The sequence below is a fragment of the Crocodylus porosus genome, unplaced genomic scaffold (genome assembly GCF_001723895.1).
Source record: "Crocodylus porosus isolate Cpor-Errol unplaced genomic scaffold, CroPor_comp1, whole genome shotgun sequence".
NCBI classification, from domain to species: Eukaryota; Metazoa; Chordata; order Crocodylia; family Crocodylidae; genus Crocodylus; species Crocodylus porosus.
In genome coordinates this window covers 72,104,969-72,128,163 of record NW_017728943.1, presented here as the reverse complement: position 1 = coordinate 72,128,163, position 23,195 = coordinate 72,104,969, and the positions used below count along the sequence as shown (strand labels likewise).

Sequence of the window (23,195 nt, the reverse complement as noted above, 5' to 3'; positions counted from 1 at the left end):
GTTTTTATTTTGTTGCACAGCCATTTTGTTGTATTAAGCCTGACAGTAAAAAATTCCCTAGGTAAATCTTTCAGAAAGATGGTCCATGTAACCTCTCCTAGGGTATGAGAAATTGCATGTGTTAGTAATTGGGAGTACAGAAGTGGAATCAAGGCTGCTGCTTTCTCTTCTGGCATTGACAGCAGTCCATTATGCAGCCTCACACCTTCCCCTTGCTGTGGCTTAGCTTCCTCGTCTGAAAAGTGGGGAAAACATCTGGTTTGGAGAGATTTAATGAAAGCATGTTTATAAAGCACTCACTTTAATGTGACAGCTGCTGTACAAGTGCTACCTGCTTCTCTCAGTGAGGGCCTTAGTCAACATGCTTCCTTTGACTGTTCTGCTGCTGCTAAATGTGGATTATACTTAGACACATATCATAGCTCAATTTCAATGGAGCATCGTACTTAAAAGAAAAAAACCCCACAGAGGCTGAGTGCAGCAATTAAGTGACTAAATGTGACAACAATCGATAGCTCAGACACTTGTCTGTTGTGCTTCAGGTAACAGGCAGGGGAAGGGCTTTCACACTCAGCAGGACTCCCAGACACCACTATTCAGTTTATTCTTTGATCCACTTGCTCAGTAAACAGGACTGACAAGTGTGCTCAATCCACATTCAAGGCAGGTTAGAAAGCAATGCCCCATTTCTGATCAGGACACAGGATTTTACCACCACATGGACTGCCAGAGAAATAGGATCCATGTAGCTAGCACCTCCTGCAGGGCTTTATGCTGAAGAGGGACATCAGTATCACTTCAAGTGTCACCTCCAGATTAGGAAAGTAGGTGGCTGTCCCCTTGAAGGCATTTTGCAGAATGGGAACATCCAGTGCTGGGGACTGTGCTTTGTGGGAAACAGAGGAGTAGTCCAAAGTGACTGAGTCTGTTGCAGCATTGCCTTTCTACCCGTTCCATAAAACATGATGTCCCTCAGGCACAATGTACAAGCTAACAAGGGTGCTGGGAACCATTCATAAATAGGCTCAGGTAGCTGGGGCAGTTATCAAGCACCAGCAAAACAGCAGCTGGAACAGTCATCTCAGGCTCTTTTCCCAAGTTTAAACAAGTCCCTTGAACCTTGAGATTGTCTCAAATGATAGGGTTGGTAGCGGGAGGAAACTGCCTAAAGAAGGGACTTGGATTTCAGCACATATTGACTCTGCATGAAGAACCACAAGGTAACTTGATGTTAAACACACTAGCAGGAAATTCAAAAAAGAGAACTTACCTTGTTAAAGGTAGATTATCAATGTGTACATATAACAATGGGCCAAATCCAGCTCTGTTATACCAAGTCACATCTTGATCCATTTTAGAAAGTCTGGTTTTTAGTTGCAGAGTGTACCTCCTCATTGTATAACAATTCAATAATCTTTGTTGGTGCCGTGTTTAGGACTCCCTTTATATCATACCTGCACATTATTAGGCCCTGACGGATCAGGATTCCAATGTAGCCTGGACCATGTCTTATTGTCCTAAACAGTGCATCACTGTGTAACTTCTCCTAGACTAGTAAAGTCCCCCCCAATTCAGTCAGGAAGTAAGGGCATTTGTACACATGCTTGCTCCACAGCACCAGGTGCTTTTAAAAGCACCTGGTGCTGTGGCAGATGCAGTTGTATAAGCAGTGAAATGTGCATCAGCACTGAGAGGTGTTTAGTTCAAAAGTACACTGCCGCCATTTTCTGCACATGGACATGCATTTCACTGCCAATACAACTGCATGTGCCGCAGTGCAGCACATGTCAGCTCGCGTGCAGAGCTTGCAGACTTGACTCAGTCTGCTCTGACTCGCCAGATCTGCGGCGTATCACAGGACAATAAGGTATGCTCTAAATGTTTAAGTTCCACTGACGTCAATGGAATTTAAGCACATGATTAAAAGCTTTGCTAAATCAGGATACATACACATACTTGCCCACTTGAAATATGAAATTCAAGTTCTCAGGACTTTATGCAAGTGCATAAAGGCTTCCCACATAATAGCCACATGCTACAATCTCTGTCTGCTCCTTCCAGATTTTGTTTTTGGGGAGGGGAAGGGGGGAGGCTCTAAAACCCCACAGGTACCCCATTCTACTCTCAATCTTCATGTTTTAGGACAGTGGGAGCCAACCTTTTTGGCAGGCATGCCACAAGGTAAGTCCCACATCTTCAAGTGCCACATGGATCCCCTTCCCCTGCACAATGTGTTGCTCTACTTTCTTTTCTGTCTTGTCACTGCATTCCCTGCTCCCTTCCTGATCTGTTGTGTGCCACAACACAGGGGCTGCCTGTGCCATCTGCAGCACATGTACTATGTGTTGGCCACCTCTGTTTTAGGAAATATTGCACAGCACTAACATCAGAATTATGTGGGTCAGAAACCTGAAAAAGTAAGGAATCACACCATGTCATTCAAAGCTTTGTGTATACACACACACACATATATTTGTAGTAAATACATACAAATGTTTACAGTTAAAACTACTCCAGTATATAACAATATACTCCTCTACCACCTGCCAGGGTCACGTTTTGTTGCCCTGACAAACCCAAATCTTATTTCATCTTTAGAGGAGTACAGAGCATGTAGACATCTAGTACCACTTCATCAGATTTTAGATCATGCTTCCAGGTCTGCAACAGGTCCTGCCCTCCTGAGCCACTTGCACTCCAAGCAATCCTATTTTGCCTGGAAAAAAGCACAGAATTCTCCCAAATTCAGGAAAGAGGAGAGGACCCCAACTACCTTCTTGTTAGGGCACTTGCCCAGGGAATGGTAGATACAGATTATAGTACTGTCACCCCACCTCTTCCCAGGTTTAACCCACCTCTTCCACTTCCCAGAACAGAGCCCTAACAACCAGGCCATGGGCTAGGCAGGGCTGAGAGCACCCTCCAAGCTCTCTGTTGAAGCCGGTCTACTAAGCAGGCAGGAGAGGAAGATGTGCAGGACCAAACAAACAAGCCAGAGCAAGTACTGCTCTGTGGCTCAGAGCAAAATCAGAACTGCTCTGATTTCTTGCCTCTGCTGCCGCCCTCATTAGTGTTTATCCAAAGACTAATGTAAACTTGGTAAATGGATACAGGTAGAAGACCTAAAATCTGTTTAGATAGCACTAAGTTTCACTAAAGCACTTCCTTTTAGACAGCTAAGCAGGATTTAGGTGCCTAAGAGGTGAAGTAAGATTTGGGCCACATAATCTACTCATATATTGCCTTAGTTATATTCATTAGGAATATTTCAAACAACTGCTTAGAAGCCAGATCCTCAGCTAAAGCAGCAAAGGAACAACCACCTCACAGAAGCTGTTTCAATTTGCACCAGAGGATCTACCCACAGGTTCCTTCACATATCAAATTAGTTTCATAGCAGTAAGTCTGTTCAGCCAAGTAGGTTTGTCCACTTACATAGAAAGGTTTGACACCTACCTTATACCACACAAGAGGAGGAAAGTTAGAAGTGATTACACATTTCAGGGGAGAAGGGGGAAGAAATTTTACTGAAGATATTTAATTCACCCCCAACAAAAAGCCTTTGCTCCACAAGGAATAGACCCATTATTTTTAATATTCTGAGATATTTTAGTAAGAATTAGACCAACCTACTGCAGCATTTTCAAGCCAAACATTGCAGTAGTGAGAAACAAAAGGTAAAAACGACTAGACAAAGCAGAAATTATCCGAGGTACATAAAATCCCTACAGACAACTGTCGTTAAGTATTATTAAATTGATTCAAACAGTTTAAAAAGTATCTGTTTAAATATCAAAGCAGGTTTAAGTGTATTGAAAAACCCACCATTTTAAAAATACATATTCTATGCATCATCTAAAAAAATATTTTCAGACTGCAGTTTTGCTTCCTTCAATTAGTATCACATTTGTTCACAGAAGTCTTACACAAGGTTATGTTTTGAAACACTGAGACTGATCAACTGTCAAAGAAAAAAGCCAACCCCCCACATAGATTGTTTATGTACTTGAATCAAGCTTTAAAAAAATCATTAAAGTTGTATTTCTTAGAAATGGGTGTTTGTAAAACAAAACAAAACAAAACCCCAGAATATTTTTTAAATGGACGGAGGGGAGGGATAAGAGTAATTAATATTCTGAACAGGAAGACTGACTCCGCCTTGCACTGTTAGCTGGCAGCAATGTCAGCAGTTTTTATGGGGTCATTTTAGCCATGTAAATATTACCAGCATTGACCATGTCTTATTTAGAATAAGGTGTAGCATATTAAAATGTGAACCTCTTATCTTGATACAAACTGTAACAATGTATTTCCAAAATACTCACTCTTGCATTAAATATTTATACAACAAATCTACAATTTATAATAAAAAGTTTTTAAACAGCAGTACCAAAAAAAAAAAAAATCTGCAGAGAAGTCAAACCTAGGTTAGTGTAAAAGAATCTTTTTTATAAAGGGGATGCAAAATCCTCCCTACAGTGATTATAACACGCACAGGAATAAGCCCAGAGAAGTGCACAAAAAGTTACAATTCAATCGTTCATTTGGAGTTGTGCAAAGTTTCTAACCTTTTTGGTAATCTGAGGTTTGTAATATCAAACAGGGAAGTGCTAGGAAAAGGAAGGGAAAAAGCTACACTAGAGGTGTCAACCATTTGGTCCACAGGCTGGATCCAGCCTGGAGAGCTGTCATCTGGTCTGCAAATTCAGGTGCAGGGCCTATTGCCAAAATCTGGGATAGAGTGTTGTTGGGGACATATTTTGGTGGGGATGGTGGCAAGGAGAAGGAACGGAGAGGGGAGGGATGGGTCAGCTATGTTAATGGTCATTCTACTGTTAGGGTGTTAATGCTGTTAATGCTCCTTGAGGCTGCTCACCCTACTGTTACCGTGCTGCCACAGATGGGTCCAGATCTGGCCCCTGAGGAACCCTGCAGACTGGATTTGGTCTAAGTAAGTTAGACACCTCTGACCTTCTGGCTGGACCAGAAAAGGGTTTCAGAGCCTCTCAGAGCTCAGGCATTGGAGGCTAACACCTTCAGACACAAAGGTTCTGTATTCAGACTCCACAGGCATTTATACACATGCTCCGAGAGGGGCAGGAGGTAAGCACACTTTAATTAGAGCAGCTCCAAGAACTGCTCTAATTAAAGCACACAGAGTGTTGTGTATCAGTGCCCCCATGCTGAAGAATGGCAGCAGAGGTGCTTTAACTAAACCTTATTTGACGAGCTTTAGTTAAAGCGCCCACACCACCATTTTTCAGCATGGGGATATGCTGATATACATGATATACTGGAGTCTGCTGGAGCATGGCAATTACTAGGCTCCAGCAGACTTGACTGAGTCTACTCTGACACTGTAATTACAATGCAACAAATCAGCCCCACTGCATGTTTAGGCACCCCACATTGCCAACAGCCCACCCAGGGGTATCTCCTTGAAAAAGACAGGACTGCATTTTCCATGTCCCACCAAGATAACAACATACACTGTTTTAAGCAAAGGACATCCCAATTTCAGTGGGACTTTTCCCTGCAGAGGGCATGGAGGATTGGGCCCAATAGGTTCAGAACATCCTGCTGGAATAACAACAGTCTCCCCATCATCTAACACTCATAAACTAGCTACAATACACTACTCTCCTGTATCTACATTGGGGACTGAACTTTTCTAATCATGTCTGTGACATTTTCAACTACTGTTTAAACAGTGCTTTGAAAAACTGTGATGTGCTAAGTGTCATAGTGTACAATTAAACCTTCATTGCAACTCCAGGACAAAGTGCCAATGTGTCTCAGTCCCAACATGCACACAACAAAGTTCTTCATCCATCTGTTGGCCTGTACAGGCTTTCTTCAATATGTACCACAGGTGATGGTGATAGGCACAGCTGCTGCTCAGACACCAACCTCAAGGGTGAGGTTTCCAAAGGACCCTATTGGAGCTAGGTACACAACTCATCAAAAGCTGGGAACCCAACTCCCTTCAGCTCCTTTGGAGAATCTTAGCCCTTGACACAACTGCATATCATATCATTGCTTTAAAAGTTCTCTTAAAAATATATGGCACTCAGTGTCAAATTATACAACTTAATCCAGTGGAAATGCCATATTTCCAAGGCAAGACTGCAGAATGCATTCTCCAGCTCCCATTCCTTCTTCTAAATATACAACTGGTGAGAAGCAAGGGTGTCCATGAAAGGTCGTACAAGGTTGTCTGTTGAGAAGTAGAATACCAAGCCAAAGGTGATGGAGATGGGAAGAGCAGGTAATGCCTTCTTGAACACAGCCAGCAATAGAAGAGTCAAACATAAACCCTGCCAGAAAGACAGGAACAGAAAACTAAGAAAGGTATATAGTAAGAAGCTTAAAAATATGTTTGCCATAGACACTACACAATATGTGGATGATAAACTACGTTCTGCATAGAAACTGAATCTTGCCTGAGTTAGTGACATCACATCTTGATCTTTCCCCAACCCTGTTTACACATAAGTTGGCAACACGTTTTCCTCAGCAGTGTAGATCACAGGCATTCTCAGAGGAAAAACAATGCAAATGTAGAAATAACACCAAAATAATCTGGATAAGCAAATTATTTCAAATCCTGGTTCTACACCTTTACATAGCAATTACTGATTTGTTAGACAGAAATCATGCTGAGCTACAGACATAAGAAGCTTGACTTCCTATGCAGGTTTTAGCACATACTAACATATATTTTAACATTTTTCCAGTCTTCCAGGTCTTTGAGTCAGGGGAACAGGGGGAAGAGAGAAGGATGGGGAGGGGGAGGGGATACAACTCCAAATATACTTGTTTCCCTCTGATAAATTTGCTTATTGTAGCGCAGTGGTCACCAACCAGTCAACATCGATTGACCGCTAACACTCAATCTTAGTAGATTGACACAGTAGATGCTGGGGTGCCAAAAAGTGATCTTCATCATAAAAAGGATGGAGACCACTGTTGTAGGGTAAACACTATTTATGGAGGTCTAGAAGGACAAGTCCTCAATTTTTATTGGACACTGACCAGAGATGAAGTGGAAGCTCTTGCAGATTTTGAGAAGATGTCACCTGAATATACACCCAGTCACACTGTCACCTGAATTTCTCTCTTCAAAACAGATCATCATCAGCGAGGAAAACCTAACATTCCATTAACATTCATTTTCAAGAGCACTCAAAAGTAAACATAAGATGATGAGTTGTTTTCTTTTCCAAGAAAAACCAAGACAGCAGGGATGGCAACATTTTGAGCAGAATATTTCAGAAGTCTTGAGGGGTAAGTTTCTGAGTGTAGCATCTCCACTGATTTGAAATCTAGGGAGAAAATGGTATGGTAGAAGAGAAAACCTATCATGGCAACAGACTTGCCAAGCCATAAAGAGAGAAAAAATCAAAGACATCTAGAAGAAAGTGAAGGAAGCTCCAAGTTAATAACATGTGGCTGCAGTGCTCATTTGATGTCCTCCTAATACAGTATGGCAAAAATATCCCCCAAATATCCATTATTAATATAGTGAATTGGAAATAGTTCATCTCCCAATGGCTTTACAAGTATCTGCTTCAATTAACTTTGGTAAATAAAATAACCAAATCATAATACAGTTTTCTGATGTAACTGCAAACTTAATCTGGAAAAAATATCAAAATAAATCACTGCTTTAAAATGTATAGTGCGTACCTTCTAAAAATAAAGCCTCTCTCTATCTCTGACTTGTGAGTAATATGTATTAAGGTTATATCAAACAACAAGCATGCACTTTTTGCAGAAAATAATTATTAAATCGAGGCTCTCTGACCATTGATTTAAATCAAATCTACCCTGAGGGGTGGCAAACAGTTGTTTTTTTGGGGGTTGTTTTTCTGGCAACTGTCAATCCTTCCGGATCATGGTGCATCTGTGAGAAGTCACCCAGACTTTTGATGCATATTCCTAGGCAGGAGTTTTTGGAGGAGTGGGGGCTGCTCAGATGGTGGCCAACATGTGGCACATGTACCACAAGTGTGTTTGTGTGGCATGTGTCAGATTGGAGCAGAGAGAGGGAGCACAGTGGCACACAGAGAGGAAGCAGAGCAGCAGATCAGGCAGGTAGGATAGGGTAAAGAGCATAAAGCAGAACAGCAAATTGGGCAAGAGAAGGGGATTGGGGTGGCACACCTGCCAAAAAGCCTGCCCCCCACTACAATAGAGTGTAAGGCTGAGAAGAAGTCACTTTCAGCCAGGTCAGTGACAGCACTTCTTTCCCTCCAGCCAACTCCTGCAACCCAGGAGATTCTTCTCACTTCTCACACTCTTTCCAGATGCAAGGATTTGTTCATAGCGAGGGTGGGCTATGCTGCCTGCCTGGAGGTGGGTGTACACCTACGTCCAGTAACAAACTGGGCTGCAGACCTAAGTGGAGCTGTTTGCAGCCTCTTTGCCACCTGCTGCAAGCAGCCTGAGCTCTGTGGTGGGCATGTGTACCTCAAAGCAGATGGTGGGGAAGGGGCCAGGGTTGCACAGCCACAGCAAGGATTAGGCCCTCCTCCCAGCTTTCCCACTGTTTGCCCTTTCCTGTCAACATCTTACAAGTCAAGGTTGTGGGTGTTTTTGGCACTCTGCCCAAAAATGCTGCTGACCCCTGGGATAGACAAACTTCTGGGCTGGGAAAGCCACAGAACAGCAAACACATACATCTAGCAGATGGAGCCAGAACAAATGGAATACCGCTGGAAAAAGAGAGTGGCATATATAATCTCATGAGCAGGCATGGGAGAGGGTTTGCAACAGGGGACAATATTGCAATGGACCCAGAGAATGGATTATCTTATCTAATAGGTCTCTACTTTCATAAATGGAAGTGCCTGAAGATAGGCACACATACACCGTTTCAGTTAAAAAGCAGAGTGCTTAACTAGGACTACTTCTTATCCAAGGACCTTGAAGTGTTTTACGAAGTGAGGTCAGTATCATTACTCTTCCCTATATGTAAAAAAGGGGAACTGAGATACAAGATGCACTATAACTAGCTGCATCTTTCACTCAGTAAACTGTTGGCAAGCAAGCAGATCAGTGGTAAGTGGAGTATCTGGTGGTGATCTTGAAACAGATCAAGCAGTGAGCCTGTAAGGGCCCAAAGCAAGACTCTTCGGTGCAAATACCCAATATTTCAAAGAGCCAAGCATCTTGCAGCTCCCTTAAAATCCAGTCTTACAAATCGCAACATTCCTTGAGTGGATGAAGAATGTTTCATAGAAGTTACTAGTCTCTGTTATTTCTAATGCTTCCACTCCCAGCCCTAGAACAAACCAGTCTTTTTCCTGTTAAAGAAATCCCACCAGTTTTAGATTACCTTGATCAGCTGCCAACATATCCAGCAGTGTAACACCAAAGAGAAAATAATATGGAACTTTTACAGTTTTTACTTACTATGAGGATGGCTACAAAACAGGCCAGTGTTGTGTTCCAGTCTCCACTAGCAGTGGCAGCTGCTTTCCCTACAAGCACACTGTAAAATATGAAGTCTCCAAGGCCCAGCTTCACACCTCCTATTGAAAGCAAAAAAAACCTGTGTCAGTTCCCTTGCTTTTACATCTATTGCTTTGTCCTCCTCTAGTGAAATTGGGTCATAGTTTCTATTCTTGACCAACACAGCCCAAGCCACCATTCTGACTACACTAAAGATCCACGTGGCACAGTTATCTGGGTTCTCTTCTGCTTAGATTAAGGACAATAAAGAAGAAAATATTTTAATAGATAGCCCTTTGTAAATGCTTAAAAACCCAGGACACTGTCACTTTTAAAACCACCTAGAACAAACTGAAAGATACAGAGGTTCAATTTCAGGTAAGATTTTTTTTGCAAGTCTCTTCCTCCTCTCTGTCCAACTAACAGCCAGCTCCATGGTTACAGTTGTTGAGTCAAAGCATGTGATGTCCAAATGTCAAACTTTTCCAAGCTCACCAGGCACCATTAGACACTAAATATTTATCCATTTTTAGAACAACCTTTAACTTCTTTTTGTGTCAACTTAACTGTTCTGGATTAGACAGAGACAGTTAAAACATAAATAAGGTGCAAACCTTAATGCAGAAGGGTTGTATCATGATAAAGGTGCTAATATTAGTATAGCTTATATCTAGAGATGTAGTAACATTTAAATGCATTATATCTGTATCCACACTAAGGGAGTTCCATGGATTAAAAACAACTTGGTTCACCTGTTTCTAAACTGAGTGGTTTGGAGATGCTGGGATGAAAGCCATCCATAGAAGAGATCCATCATTTAAGAACACCCCAGTTGTTCACCAGCTGATAGATCTACTCAGGGAGGAGAGTGCTACTGAACTTGAGGAAAAGTAAAATAATCTGCTTCATGCCATGTAGGATGGGAAGCAGTTTAAAAAGCTATTGTTGATGCACATTTGCCTTACTTTCCTCCTCCTCCAGCTCCTCTAATGAAGAAGCAGTTGGATGGGATGGAGCACGATTCCTGGTGTCAGAAATTTCAGAGTCCGAGTGCGACGGGCTTTCATGATTCTCTCTCATATCTTCAGCTATGTCCCCACAAAAAATGAAACAAGAACACACGCACACAAAATTAAGGAAGTTACATTAATAGCTTGTTTTAAAAGCACAAGTGGCAAATTGTATGATGTTGCTTCCCCACAAAAGAGCAAAGGATGAGGAGGCAAAGAGCAGTGTTCAGTAGGACTGACTTAAATATGGATTCTCAGTGGCTTTGAGAAGTGTGCCTGGATTGTTATTTGAAACAACAGAGTGACAGTCATGCCAAAAAGCCCTATGGCGACACTCTAGGATTACAAAGGCCACACCAAAGCTTGTACAGAGATAAAATGCTGTCACTGTTGGGATGATGCTTAATCTGGCATCCAGAGAAGTCTAAAGGAATATTTTCATCAACTTTGACACTGTGGATCAGCCAGGCAAGCATGCTGCCATCTGCACAGGCTGAACTGTCGCATTAAAAGTAAACACAGTGAATTTAGTTTGCAACAGGCCACAGTGTTGTTTCCCTAGGGTGATTCTAACTTGGTTTTTTAGCTACTTTTGAATTAGTTATATAACGTTACAAGTAAACCAAATGAACTGTTATTTACATAAGACAAACTCCTCTTTTTAGTTCAGAACTCAGGTTTTTGCGTTTTGCCTGGGGTACACATCATTTTCTATGCAGCTTATTTTGCTTTTAAAACACCCAGCAAACCACTTTCTGAAGTAAAATGGCCTGACAAAGCCAAGATGAGAGCTGCTCTGCATGTGATGCATCATCTTAAGTGGTAGTTCCCATTTTTCATGGAACAACAAGAGCTTCCAGAGATCTGTCTGGCAATTTCTAGTAGATGTGCTACTGTCACACAAGCAACCGGGCAGACTAACCAAATAAGAACTGATACACAGAGCTGCCACTTAGGAACTGGAGATGGGCGACCAAGCAGTTTGCTTCTAATCTATGCCCTGTGCCAAAGCAAGATTGCTCTTTGTCATCTGTTAGCCTATGGACCAATTTAGTTTATTCTCAACATTATGAAACCTTGAAGTAATATTATTACTAAAGTGTCTCCATTTAATAGAGAGGTACCATTGGTTTCCAAAATGCAAAAGGGTCAGATTTTTTTTTGAAGTTGGAGAAAACTCATTTACAGGGAGCCTCCCTATTCCTAAGAATGCAATATCAGAAATCATGTTTATTAATTCATTTTTAAAACTGTAGTTTTGCTTCAGTTTACAGCTTGAGCAAACTCTAATTATCCAGTCCCAATTGTACAAAGATCTAAAAGGCCTGCCCATTCCCTGAGCTACTTGCAAAATTTGTTTTAATTGCATTTAAAAAAACGTTAGACAATACTTTTTATACAGTCTTATTATGAGCGACCCCTATGGCACTCTGCTAATCTTAGCTGACAAATCAGGTGAAGGACTGAGAAAGTTAGCAAAGCGCTACTGCAGATCTATCTAGCATGCAACAAAAACATAATTAAGGAGCTCATATTTGATCTGCCACAAGTTTGCTATTTGTAACATACATACACACATATCTCATTTTCATGAAACAGTCTATCTGAAGAGAACAAACCTGAATCCCATGTCTGCTGACTCAACTCCCTTGATGCTGTATCTGGCTTTGCCATTCCTACTGTCCACATCACAGCAGCTGTATGGAAGAGAAACAACATGTTCAGATAATCAAATAAGGCGGGGTGCCATGACGCAGACAATTACATGCAAACACAGAATTAACGTGAGCATCAGAATATACTTGTACAAATGGAAAAATTAAGGTTGCTTAGACAACCTTAATATTCTTTTTCTATAGGTTGTGTTTTGAGTATTACTGCAATAGTCTGAAGCACATCCCAAAATATATTCACTGAGGTCCACACCACATTTTAAATGTTACTTAAAGTGATAACACTGGTAAATCAGTTAGGACACCTGGTCCCGAGGAAATTTAAACTAAAGTTTGTGAGCCCTATTGTAATTAGAGTCAGACTGCCAGTTAACTAGTTATCCAACTCCTTTGTAAATGTCAATTTAGATACCCAGCATGCATTCAATACAGGACCCAAACATTAGTGAAGTATTAAGAGCAAGGAGCTAAGGAAATTCATGGTGATTAGCACAGTGTGGACACAAGTTCCAAGTATGACCTTAGAACATCAGCACTCAAATCTAGAAAAGCATACTCACAAGAATAGATCAATGCAGGAAATATTGGCTCATTTCTTTCCTGGGCAGTTTCTACTAGCATTCTTAATGGCCCCTTGGGACACAGCACAGCCATCAGATCTGTGATGATAAAATGGGTCAGTCAGTCTGATTTCCAAACACATGCTATTATGTATTTTCTGAATCCTTAATCTTTCTCTCACAGGCTGTTGTTCCCCTCAAAGTGGCATCTAAGGATATTTTCTGAATGATTTCCCTGGTGACAATTTTACATGCCATCTTGCAGATAGTGTCTGCTTGAATATGCTGTTTACTGAAATACAGTGAACCGTGGTTCAATGTCACAGTAAGGTTTTCCAGTGTACCAGCTAATGCTACGAAGTACCTACTGAGACAACCTTATTAATTTCCTTAAAAACAAGACCATATAATGTTACATAGGTACAGTATCAGATTAGAAAGAAAGTGCAAGTATTTTTTTTATCTCTGTTCTATTATTTACAGGTACACACCTTCTTATTCTGCATTCTATGCACATCATTGTTTTTGGTTTTTGTACATTTCCTTCCTGTGCAAGTCAGAGCTCTAAATCATATGACTGCTTTGTTCCTCTAGTTCTGCATGTACATCCCAGTCTTAACTTATGCCAGGATCTGAGATTTCCTGATAACAAGCAAATTAGTTTTACCTTATCACAAAGTTATCAGTGATAAAGCCCAACTGCCCACAGTGGTTACCCATCACACCTAGTCACTGCCAACATTAGTAGCTAAGTATGTTCAATAAAGTAAAGAAATTAAGCAGGACTAATTAAGGAAAGACCATGCAAGAGTCACAAAAAGGCTTACCATAAATGGAGATGGCTCCTAGAATGACCCATGCTGACCACTCGGGTAAGTACTTAATAAAAACTAATGCCATCAGAGCACTGATCATAATGAGATAGGCCTGCTGGAGCTGGAGGGGGCCTTTCCAATGGATGCAAATCATCCCAACTGCTCCAAAATTCCAGATGACAAAGAAAAGAGTGGGGTAATCCATAGCCACGTTGTATGTCTTAAACACTTCGCTGCAGGATAAAAACAAAGATTTAGACTGGGCAACAAGCTGGCAGTAAGACATTTTAATAGTGCTTAGCAACTGAGTAGACCTCCAGCTTTCCTAAGAGCAAATAAAATCATTCTTACTTCAAACACAAACTGACTGACCCAGGAAGAATACTGACAGAGCAGCAAGAATTACACAAAATAAGTCCCTCCATTCTTGGTGTCAGACTCCTCAGCAGTGTCACAGCTGACCACGGTCTTGTTTATGGACTGCAGCAACCAGCTGGAAGGAGCCACAGTGCCACAAATACATTGACAAGCAGGAAACATCATCTCTGCTTCCCATCTCCACCATGACAGATTACAGTAAGTGGGCAACTGATTGCTACTTCCAACTCTCCACATTTTTATGGGAACAGAATGGACCTCATCTAAAACATAAAAGTGAAGAGCTCCCTTAATGGTAAAGGATCAGATTCCTCACTGATGGGAGATTTCAAGACCAAGCTGAACAAATTAGGGTTTAGCAATGTGTACAGGATTAAGGAAGAAAGAAGAATTGTCTTGTCCAAGATATTAAAAAAACACCCTCCCCAACATTTATAACTAACATACATTAGATATTAGACTTGCTTCAGCACTGAAAAAAGACACAATTTTGCTCTAAAATGCTCTCTCTAAAATTTTCAAGTTGAGGCCTTTGTCCATCAGAAAAGTTTCCTTACATCTAGTTCTCAGATGCCACTACTGCATCATTTTGTGAACTTCTCAATATCCAATCAGCAAACTCCAGTGAAGGCATTCCTTCCAAACAGGGACCTTTTGGAGAAGGGGAAGTCAGAACCTCAGCAATTTACATTAACAACTGGGATACTTGTTTTGATTTAGGTAGTAAGTGAACATTTGGGAGGAAAAAAACCCAGCAAGGATAATGGATCCAATATGCCTAATTCATTTACTAAAAACTGAGACTTACTTCAACAGTATTACATACCATACCAGAAAATGGAGCATAATATATTTTGGGAAGACTTCACTGTCTTTAAAAGAAGATCTCACTATAATAATGTCTAAGTCATTGCTGGGAGATGAGGTGGGGAATGTTTTCTTGGTATAAATTAGTTTTAGCATATACGAAAAAAATTTCAAGGACTATTTGTTTAGTAAGTTACAAGAAGAGCTTGTGCTTACCCAAGATAGATGTAGGTGAAGAGGAACAATAGCATCAGAGACGAAAGAATCAGCCAGCCATGGATAAACTAGTCAATGGAGACACAAGATAGTAGTTGAAGGGGCTGGCTTTTCCCCTGCATTGCAGTGTTGTGTATACCAGTATTGTTAGGAACCTCCACAGCCTTCTGTCCTTTGACAGTATTCCCCTCTGGACCTTCTCTGCAGCCTTACACATGCCTGCATTCTTGAAAGCAAGATAAGGTGGTCCCCGGAGGCTACCTAGTAATCGCCTCCTCCCTCCCCAAATATCTTGCATCCTGCTGTACTGGCAATAGATCCAGAAGGGAGCAAGAGAGGAAGCCGTTTGGTTTCATCCTCTCCACTACATTAAAACCTTTCTCTCCAGTTACAAGAGGGCTGTTTTTTGCTATTATCCTGCTCAATTGCTCTATTGCTTTCATTAACTGAACACTTCCTCCTTGGCTTTCACAGCCCACACATCTCAGACTGCTCTACTGTCCCTGTACCTTAGTCAGTTCCCCTGAAGCCACCACAGCTTCTTAGGGTCCCACAGAGTTCTGCCTTTGATCCCACCGTGTTTAAGTGGTTAGACATACTAGCTTCCAGTCCAGCTGCTAGTATTTCCAAAGTTATATCTAGCCCCAGCTTCTACCCTCCCCTCTTTTCAGATATGTAATCTCACATACACACCACATGCTGTAGCACTTGTAGTTTATAGAGGATTCACAGACATTAATTCATTTTAATAACAAGCTTGTGAGGTAGGCAGCTGAAAGCATCATCCCCACTTGGCAAGGAGATGAAGAAGCTTGTCCAAGGCTAGATAGCAAGTCTAGGTCAGTTCCAGAATTAGAAGTCAGGAGTGCCTGACTTCCAGCCTGGTGCTGGCACCCCCCAGACAATGCTGGTTACCACATCTTGGCACGTATTCCTGTATAGCCTATGAGAACTGGATTTGCCTTTCCCCCCAAACTGTTCTTCTCTCCCCGCCTCAACTCTGTTCTTAGCCATGAAGACTAGAATAATTTTGCTTCTCAAAAATCTGGTCCCAGCTCTCTGAAGAGAGGAAAAACTGAGCAGGTAGTGCATTATACTGAGGCATCTGCACTGGCTAATACAAATCACTCAGAACTGGGTAGAAACCCTGAAATCTCTCTCAAAGCTGTAAGACTCAAGTCAAAATGGAAATTATGGCACAAAGTAGCAGACCATTACCTTATAAGAAAGAGCATGGTTGTGTGTCATAAAACACCCTCCCCCAATTTTTTTTATGAAATTAGATTCAAATCAACCTTAAGCCTAGGCAGAACATTCAAATAGCTCTATTACTGCAATTCTTTACATCTTTCCTGTGTTACTTTGCAGACTGACCACACTTCAGAATGAGCTATAAGAAAGGGAGATAAAGAAAATGTGGTCTCTGTTCAGTCTAGAACTTTATGCAACAGCTATTTGAGTTTCATTTTGTAGTACAGGGTATTGCACAAGAACAGAGAAGAGCTAAGGCTAGATGCATTCAGTTTTACACCAGCTGAAAAGCTAACTATGAACTTCCCAACAGTTAAAGACAACCTACCCACACACACACCACAAACAACAAATCAACCACAGTAAAACTTGGAGGTTATTTGTTAAAGAGATGACAAACTAGTCCTGTACTGGACTTTGGTACTATAACTTCTGAAAGTGGCTCCTCTAGACGGAGAAGAGCTAATGCAATGCTTGTACTTCCCCACAGCAAACCAACTCTACTAGAACTAGCTTGCAGCAAACAGCTAAACCACTGCAGGCTTTGCCTAGCATAAATACTTTACCTTGTAACAACGATATTTATATAGTATAACTAGGAAAACTGTCATTACAACAATGACACTGATCATTATGAGGGTGTTCAGCACAGAGTTCAGGAGACGCTGGCCCACAGAAGGTGTGTCTTCACTGAAGGGGGTATATATCCTGCAGGGTAAAGCATAAGTAATGTAAGAGATGTATAGTAAGCAGTGGAACATGATACACCATGTTAATACACTGCCACCCAGATACATTTTGTCTTTTAGCAAGCATGTCATGATGACTAACACAGCTAACTACATCTCTCTACCCTTGCTCTAAGCAAATGGATCAAAGACTTAAATGTCTTTAAGACTTTTAGTTTCACTTCAAGCCACTGTTCATTTTTGCTGCCTGTCTGAGGATCCTTCCAGTTCTTTATCTTTCTACGATATGGTTAAAGCTTTACCACTGATTTATATTTTCCTCCATTTGGTACAGGGCATCTCTCCTGATTTTGAGGCATTGTAGCATTTTGTTTCTTTTGGTTACATAGTACATACTAGATTCATGAAAAGACAACTTTGTTTTACTGATCTGCAACTGCTGGTATCATGTGATACACTACGCTCTCTGAAGTTGTATTGTGTTTAGTATCAGCACTGTTAAGTTCAGTGTGGTTTTACATTATGCTTCATGCATTTGCATGTGTAATTCTTCACTAGATGTTGCAGCTTCACACATCCAATTTTTGGCAGCTTCTTTCTAAAGGAATTCAGATAATTGAGAATATACTACAGTCAAAGAAACCATTAGTCCCTGCCCTCTGGCCATTTTAATTGCCCCCCATGTTTGTCTTCTAGCCCTAGAAATGTCCTCATTAATAGCTACTGTCTTGGTCAGGGTGGACCAGAAGGAACAATCAAGAAAGTCACCAAAAAACAAAAGTCTTTACCCATTTACCTAAAAGGACACATAACTTTTCAATTGTAGCCATCCCATGGCTCAAAGGACTGGGTATCCAACCCTTATTCCTTAGTGGGGAGCAACTTTACTATGATTCTGGCCATATCAAAGGTTGAATTCTTTTTCAACACTATCCATACGATGGCCTAATAACAGTGCCCTTTTCTACACTGATTCAGCAGACCTTGGATTTTTCATTTCGGGATGGTATGCACCCCACTTAACTCACAGTGTGCTGCCAAATTAAGAATAAGCTATGCATCCAGTTAAAGTAACAACTTCAGCAAAGGGTACTGCTTCTCTGAACAACTGGAGCATGGATGCAATCTGCAGAACTGACTGGAGAAGTGGCACCCTTTGAAACACAAGTGCAAGCCAGTAACCAGAATACCTCTTTAGTCCCATGAAGTTATTTGCTGTGACTCCCCCACCCAAACAAGTTTAAAATGCCTTACTTTTGTCAGGCAGGGTAAGGAACCTAACCTCACAAAGTATCCAGTTTCTGCTGCACAACACATGCACATTCAAATTCTCTCATCTGGATTTAGCATATTTAGTCTAATCCAAAAAGAGCAAGGGGTGCCTACAGACGTGCTCGTTCACATTCTAATTAAAACATGTCAGAGCAGACTTGATTAATCTGATCTGCATTCCAATTACAATGCTCCAGCATCACCTTACTGGTCGCATATACTAAGCCCCCATGCATTTCAAAATGGCTGCAGGGGCACTCAATCTAAAGCTCATTCAATGACTTTTAGATAAAGTGCCCCTACAGCCATTCTGAAATGTGTAGGGGCTTAATACATGTGACGGTGAGCCATTTCAATTAGAGCAGCTGTCTGGGAACTGCTATAATCAAAATCCACCCCCCCTCACACACACACACACCCCTGAGCACATATAGCACGTATAGGCAGCCAATATGTTCTTTGCTCATCTGAAGACAAATTTTAACAGAGCAGATAAAGGCTCTCCCAACCCACTGCAAAAGTTCTCCATGTACAAAAACAGCTACTCTAGGAACATGTTTGTAATGCCAGAGATCACACTTAGAGAGAAACCTACTTACAGCTGCCCATTTTTCTCTGTGTAGAAGCGCACTGACTTTATGGTGGCAACAACAACAATCATACAAAGTGTGACAGGCACAAAAAGCATGATCACATGTTTGGCTCCATATTTCAGAGTCAGTTCTTCCTCTTCATTGTCCAACCGAACATCTCGCACCAGAAGTTCTGTGTCAGAATTTCCATGTGCAACATCATTAGAGTTACCACTGCTACCAGTGTACCTCTTCTGTTAAAAAAAACATGTATGAGACCCTCTTTATTTGCTGTGAAAAAAAATCCCTTGCTAGTTAACAATTCATAACAATACAGAACAGCATCCTATATTAGAACACCAGAAAAACTTAGGGTGAAATAAACATGTAGGCTACATGACTAAATAATATCATTACCATCACAACCAGATGGGCCCTGAACTGCACAAGGTGTTTTTAAAATCTCAAGTGCATTGCAAACACTTCAAGCATTGGTGTGTGATGTGCAATGTTTCTGCGGGGGGGGGGTTGGGGGAAGCTTCTGAAACTGTAACAGAAGGAAAATTTTCACTTGAATGGTCTTATGATGCCCAGCTGTTTGAATGTGCTCTCTCAGCAATTCTGTGCTTGCATCACACAGATACTTCATGACTACCTCAACAAGACTCCATCTCTTATTTAGCCAGTACTGAGAAAGATAGCTATTTTAACTTTCATAGTTTCATAGTTTCTAGGGTCAGAAGGGACCTGAGTAGATCATCTAGTCCGACCCCCTGCCATGGCAGGAAATAATACTGGGGTCAAACGACCCCAGCAAGGTGTTCATCTAACCTCCTCTTAAAAACCCCCAGGGTAGGAGCCAGCACTTCTCTTGGAAGTTGGTTCCAGACCCTAGCCATCCTGACCGTAAAGTAGCCCCTCCTGATATCTAACCTAAACCTGCGCTCTGCCAGCTTGTGACTGTTATTCCTGGTCACTCCTGGTGCTGCTCAGGGGAATAGTGACTCCCCCAATGCCTGCTGATCCCCCCTGACTAGTTTATAACAGGCCACGAGATCCCCCCTCAGCCTTCTCTTTTGGAGGCTGAACCAGCCTTCTCTTTTGGACAGCATTAAAGGATCTCTCCCAGGGAAGTCACATGCAGAGCTAAAATATACAGTTCTAGCAACTGGCAGGAAGTGGAAGGGGTGTGCAGTGAAATTAAAAGCCACATATACAAGAAAAGATGCCAATGATGCTATTGTTATACCATATATTTCTTAAACAGCTACACCTCCAGAGCAAGAACTAACTGACCCCTGCATGCAACACACTGGAAGGCCCTCAGTGATCCATCCAGCAGAGCAGCAATAGCATCATGCCACATCTCCTCATTTTTTTAGAAGTGCAGTCCTACCCTGTGTGTCTGTGTTTCCACTACTTCTGGTGCTTGCAGGCCATCCTGGTAGGAGGGCACAGGAGGACTCTCAGCTGACATCAGGGAGGTTCTCTCATTGCAGGGCTCTTCTTCACTGTCAGAGCTGTTCATGAAAGTGATCATCTTCAGACTCCCCTGAAGGCTTAGGAGTGCCACAATAAAGACTTGCTAGAGCCTTAAGCACAGGGAGAGGAAATGGAGAGAAAACATTAACATTACAATGCAAACAGACAGGACTGGAGACCTCCACATGACATGCCTTTGCAGTGGGAATGCTACAGCAGGGGTTCATCTCTTATTGCAAGAGGATAAATTAGCACAGTGTACCCTGCACAGTGCTGTAGCGTGCTTGATTAAATGTGGTATATTTTAAGTGGAAGGGAGGGGAAGTGAAATTCAATGCAAAAACAGCAACCAGGTGAGAATTCTTTTTTAAAGCTATAGCCTGCAGGGCTGTTGCATCCATGCTTTCTCTGCCTCCTCCCCCAGTGCTTTGGCTGGTGTAGAGGGATGTTCTCTGGGGTTTCAAAAGTAGTTCATTTTCCAGGGCCCAATCAATTTTTCCACTTCTGCTGAATGCCAACCACAAGGTGACAGCCTGTCTGCCGGAGAGCAGTTCCCATAGCACAGACCAATGAACAGCAGCCAGATGGTGCTAAATGACTAGTTACCTGAAACTTGGGCTAAATGCAATCTAGTAACCTAGAGGTCATCTGAATTTCATAGGAAGTTCCCCATCACCCAATAAAAAAGGTAAGGCAGTGCCTTTTCTTGAGAGCTAAGCTCTGTCTCTCTCACTTATGCTGGCCAGTATTTTGACAGCTATGTTATTCTATAGAGGAAAAAACAAACCATTTGGAAACAACAGATTTTGCTGGCCTAATTTCCACACTGCTAGCTGTGCAAAATGGACAGTAATATGCTGAAGAAAAAAAAATAGAAGACTCCCCTTCCCTCCTCTCTCCTCCCCTACCACACCATGCTCACTACAAAACCTAGGTGCCCTGACAAATGCCAGGTGGCCACGGCTGCAATGCCACGGCTCCAGTCACCTCTAGGATCCAATTTATTTCACTCTACTGCCTTCCACTTTTAATATCAAACAACTTGTCCATAACAGTGGGTTTGTAACAGCTCAATCCAGGAGAATCCATTTTAGTGTTTTATTGTTCAGTTTAGAGAGGCTGTTTGAGCTGGTTCAAGGAAGTTAGTTACATCTGGTTTTCAGGCAATTCCCAGGAAATACAAGCCAGACCCCTCATACTTTGGAAGATTTGAACCACTTCATTAGAAAGCTGCAAAACATATACACCATCACCAGAACATCTATAGAGCACTGAATCCAGGCACTGCGACAGAGAAACCCAATATGCCTCAAGAAGTAGAGACTGTCCTCCTCTTACCCCTAAAGTAGAAGCATACAGAAGCTAATCAGCTTGGCCAAGGTTACAGGATAAGTCCAGGCTAGTGCACTCATGACCCAACCAGGAGGCCAATTTCAGACATGGGAGTCTAGAAGTTAGCCAGGACATTTCTCTCTTTTTAACGTGTGGAGTAAGAAAAGAGAAATCAGGAGACTCCCTTTCCACCACAACTCCTCTGATCTTCACTAATTTTAGACCTCCCTCTCAAACACAGAGTTTTACAAACAGAGCCCAATATAGTTAGATAAGAGACTTCAAGAGAGGCACCCCACCACTTTCTCTTCGAAGCTCATATAATTTTATCTCCATCTCAGTGACACATGCAGCAACATCCAGGAAAGTTAGAACTGACACAAACGGTCAGTGTTAGATTGCCTGCTTTCCAACATCAATGTACCTTTTCTGGCCCAAGTTCTAGGGAGCATACATCCACTTCTGTTCACACCCATATTGCAAGTGCAGATTCCTTGCCTATGGGGGTTTATCAGGTGAGCTTATCGGGGGTCACATATTTTGAAAGTATAAGGACATTGTGAAATGTAAGAGTTATTAGTCATCAAAGGGAAAGTCAGGTTTGTGTTGTATGTGCAGAGTGAGATAACAACTAGTGTGTATTTTCACTAGCCAAACTGGGCTTCATGTAGAAGCTAAATATTTAACAACAGCAGCAGCAACAGCAACCTTCTCCAAACAACATTCCAGTTGCAATAATCATAAAGATGGAAGGAAATTTCTTATTTTAAGAGAGATGTTTAAAAACTGTTAGAAGACACTGTTGTAGCAAAACCCTCATGTTTTTGGGGTTTTTTTTAAAATTTATTTAAGCATACATTCCCTCCCCTTCCCCAACCATTTTGGACTTTCTCTCTGCCCTCTCTATCATAAGTGACTGCAAGCAGTACTAGGTAAGCTAAGTTCTTGTATATTTTATTGTAATAAGCCCCCTTTTTATATATTGCAAATAGTGTTCTGTTAGATATTGATTTTTACTGTTTTATATTGTATTCCTGTCATTTATGCATTGATTTTTATTGTTTCATATTAATATTGTATGGTTTAGGCCTGTGTCTGTTAAATGATGTCAAGTATTCATTCCCACCTTGTTCCCATCTTGTCCCCCTGCCCTGTTGTGTAAGTATGTTGCAATTCTGTAACCTCTCCCAAGGAAATTGGTTTTCCCTGAATGCCTGAGGCAAAAGAGTGAATGGATGAGTAAAACACAATGATAGCAGGACCCCCTACTAAATCACCCCAGCCATTCCACCCTTCACATTCAAGATACAAAAGATGAGGGAAACTACCCTTGTGCCAAGGCTGCACATGCTCAGTATGAACACCTGGAACCCCCTGGAGCAGGGCTGACCTTGCCTGGACACAGGCACTCCCCATAGGAGATCAGAGGTAGTCTGCCCCATAAAAAGGGGTAGTGAAGACTGACTCCTTGGAATGCCATCTTCACCTGGACCAGACCTGCTCCATGTCACACTGCCTATCAACCCAGAGGCCCTGCCAGCAACCCCACTCTGGACAACACCTGCTGGAGAAAGCCACCTACTGGCCATCAAGGACCCCCTCCCAGCCTGAATAGGTAGCTATCACCCCCACCCTCTCTTTGAACAAGAACTTGGACTCTGTTTCTCTTCCCTACCTGGACT

At 41.8% G+C, this 23,195-nt stretch overlaps 1 protein-coding gene across 2 annotated transcripts in view; it reads right to left on the bottom strand.

Annotated features, from left to right (window-relative positions):
* Positions 1-5,748: 5,748 nt before the first annotated feature.
* The window catches only part of PSEN2 (presenilin 2), a 22,039-nt gene continuing 4,592 nt past the window's right edge, over positions 5,749-23,195 (bottom strand). Inside the window, exons 2-11 of one of the 2 annotated variants that reach the window (XM_019549561.1) lie at positions 20,096-20,291; positions 18,727-18,953; positions 16,733-16,874; positions 14,916-14,983; positions 13,527-13,747; positions 12,700-12,798; positions 12,086-12,163; positions 10,422-10,544; positions 9,418-9,536; positions 5,749-6,317 (exon numbers count right to left, since the gene is read on the bottom strand). In XM_019549561.1, the coding sequence (XP_019405106.1) occupies positions 6,162-6,317; positions 9,418-9,536; positions 10,422-10,544; positions 12,086-12,163; positions 12,700-12,798; positions 13,527-13,747; positions 14,916-14,983; positions 16,733-16,874; positions 18,727-18,953; positions 20,096-20,239 (1,377 nt within the window). In that variant the 5' untranslated portion in view covers positions 20,240-20,291 and the 3' untranslated portion in view covers positions 5,749-6,161. The remainder of the gene's footprint in view (positions 6,318-9,417; positions 9,537-10,421; positions 10,545-12,085; positions 12,164-12,699; positions 12,799-13,526; positions 13,748-14,915; positions 14,984-16,732; positions 16,875-18,726; positions 18,954-20,095; positions 20,292-23,195) is intronic. The other variant, XM_019549563.1, reaches the window with a different exon arrangement.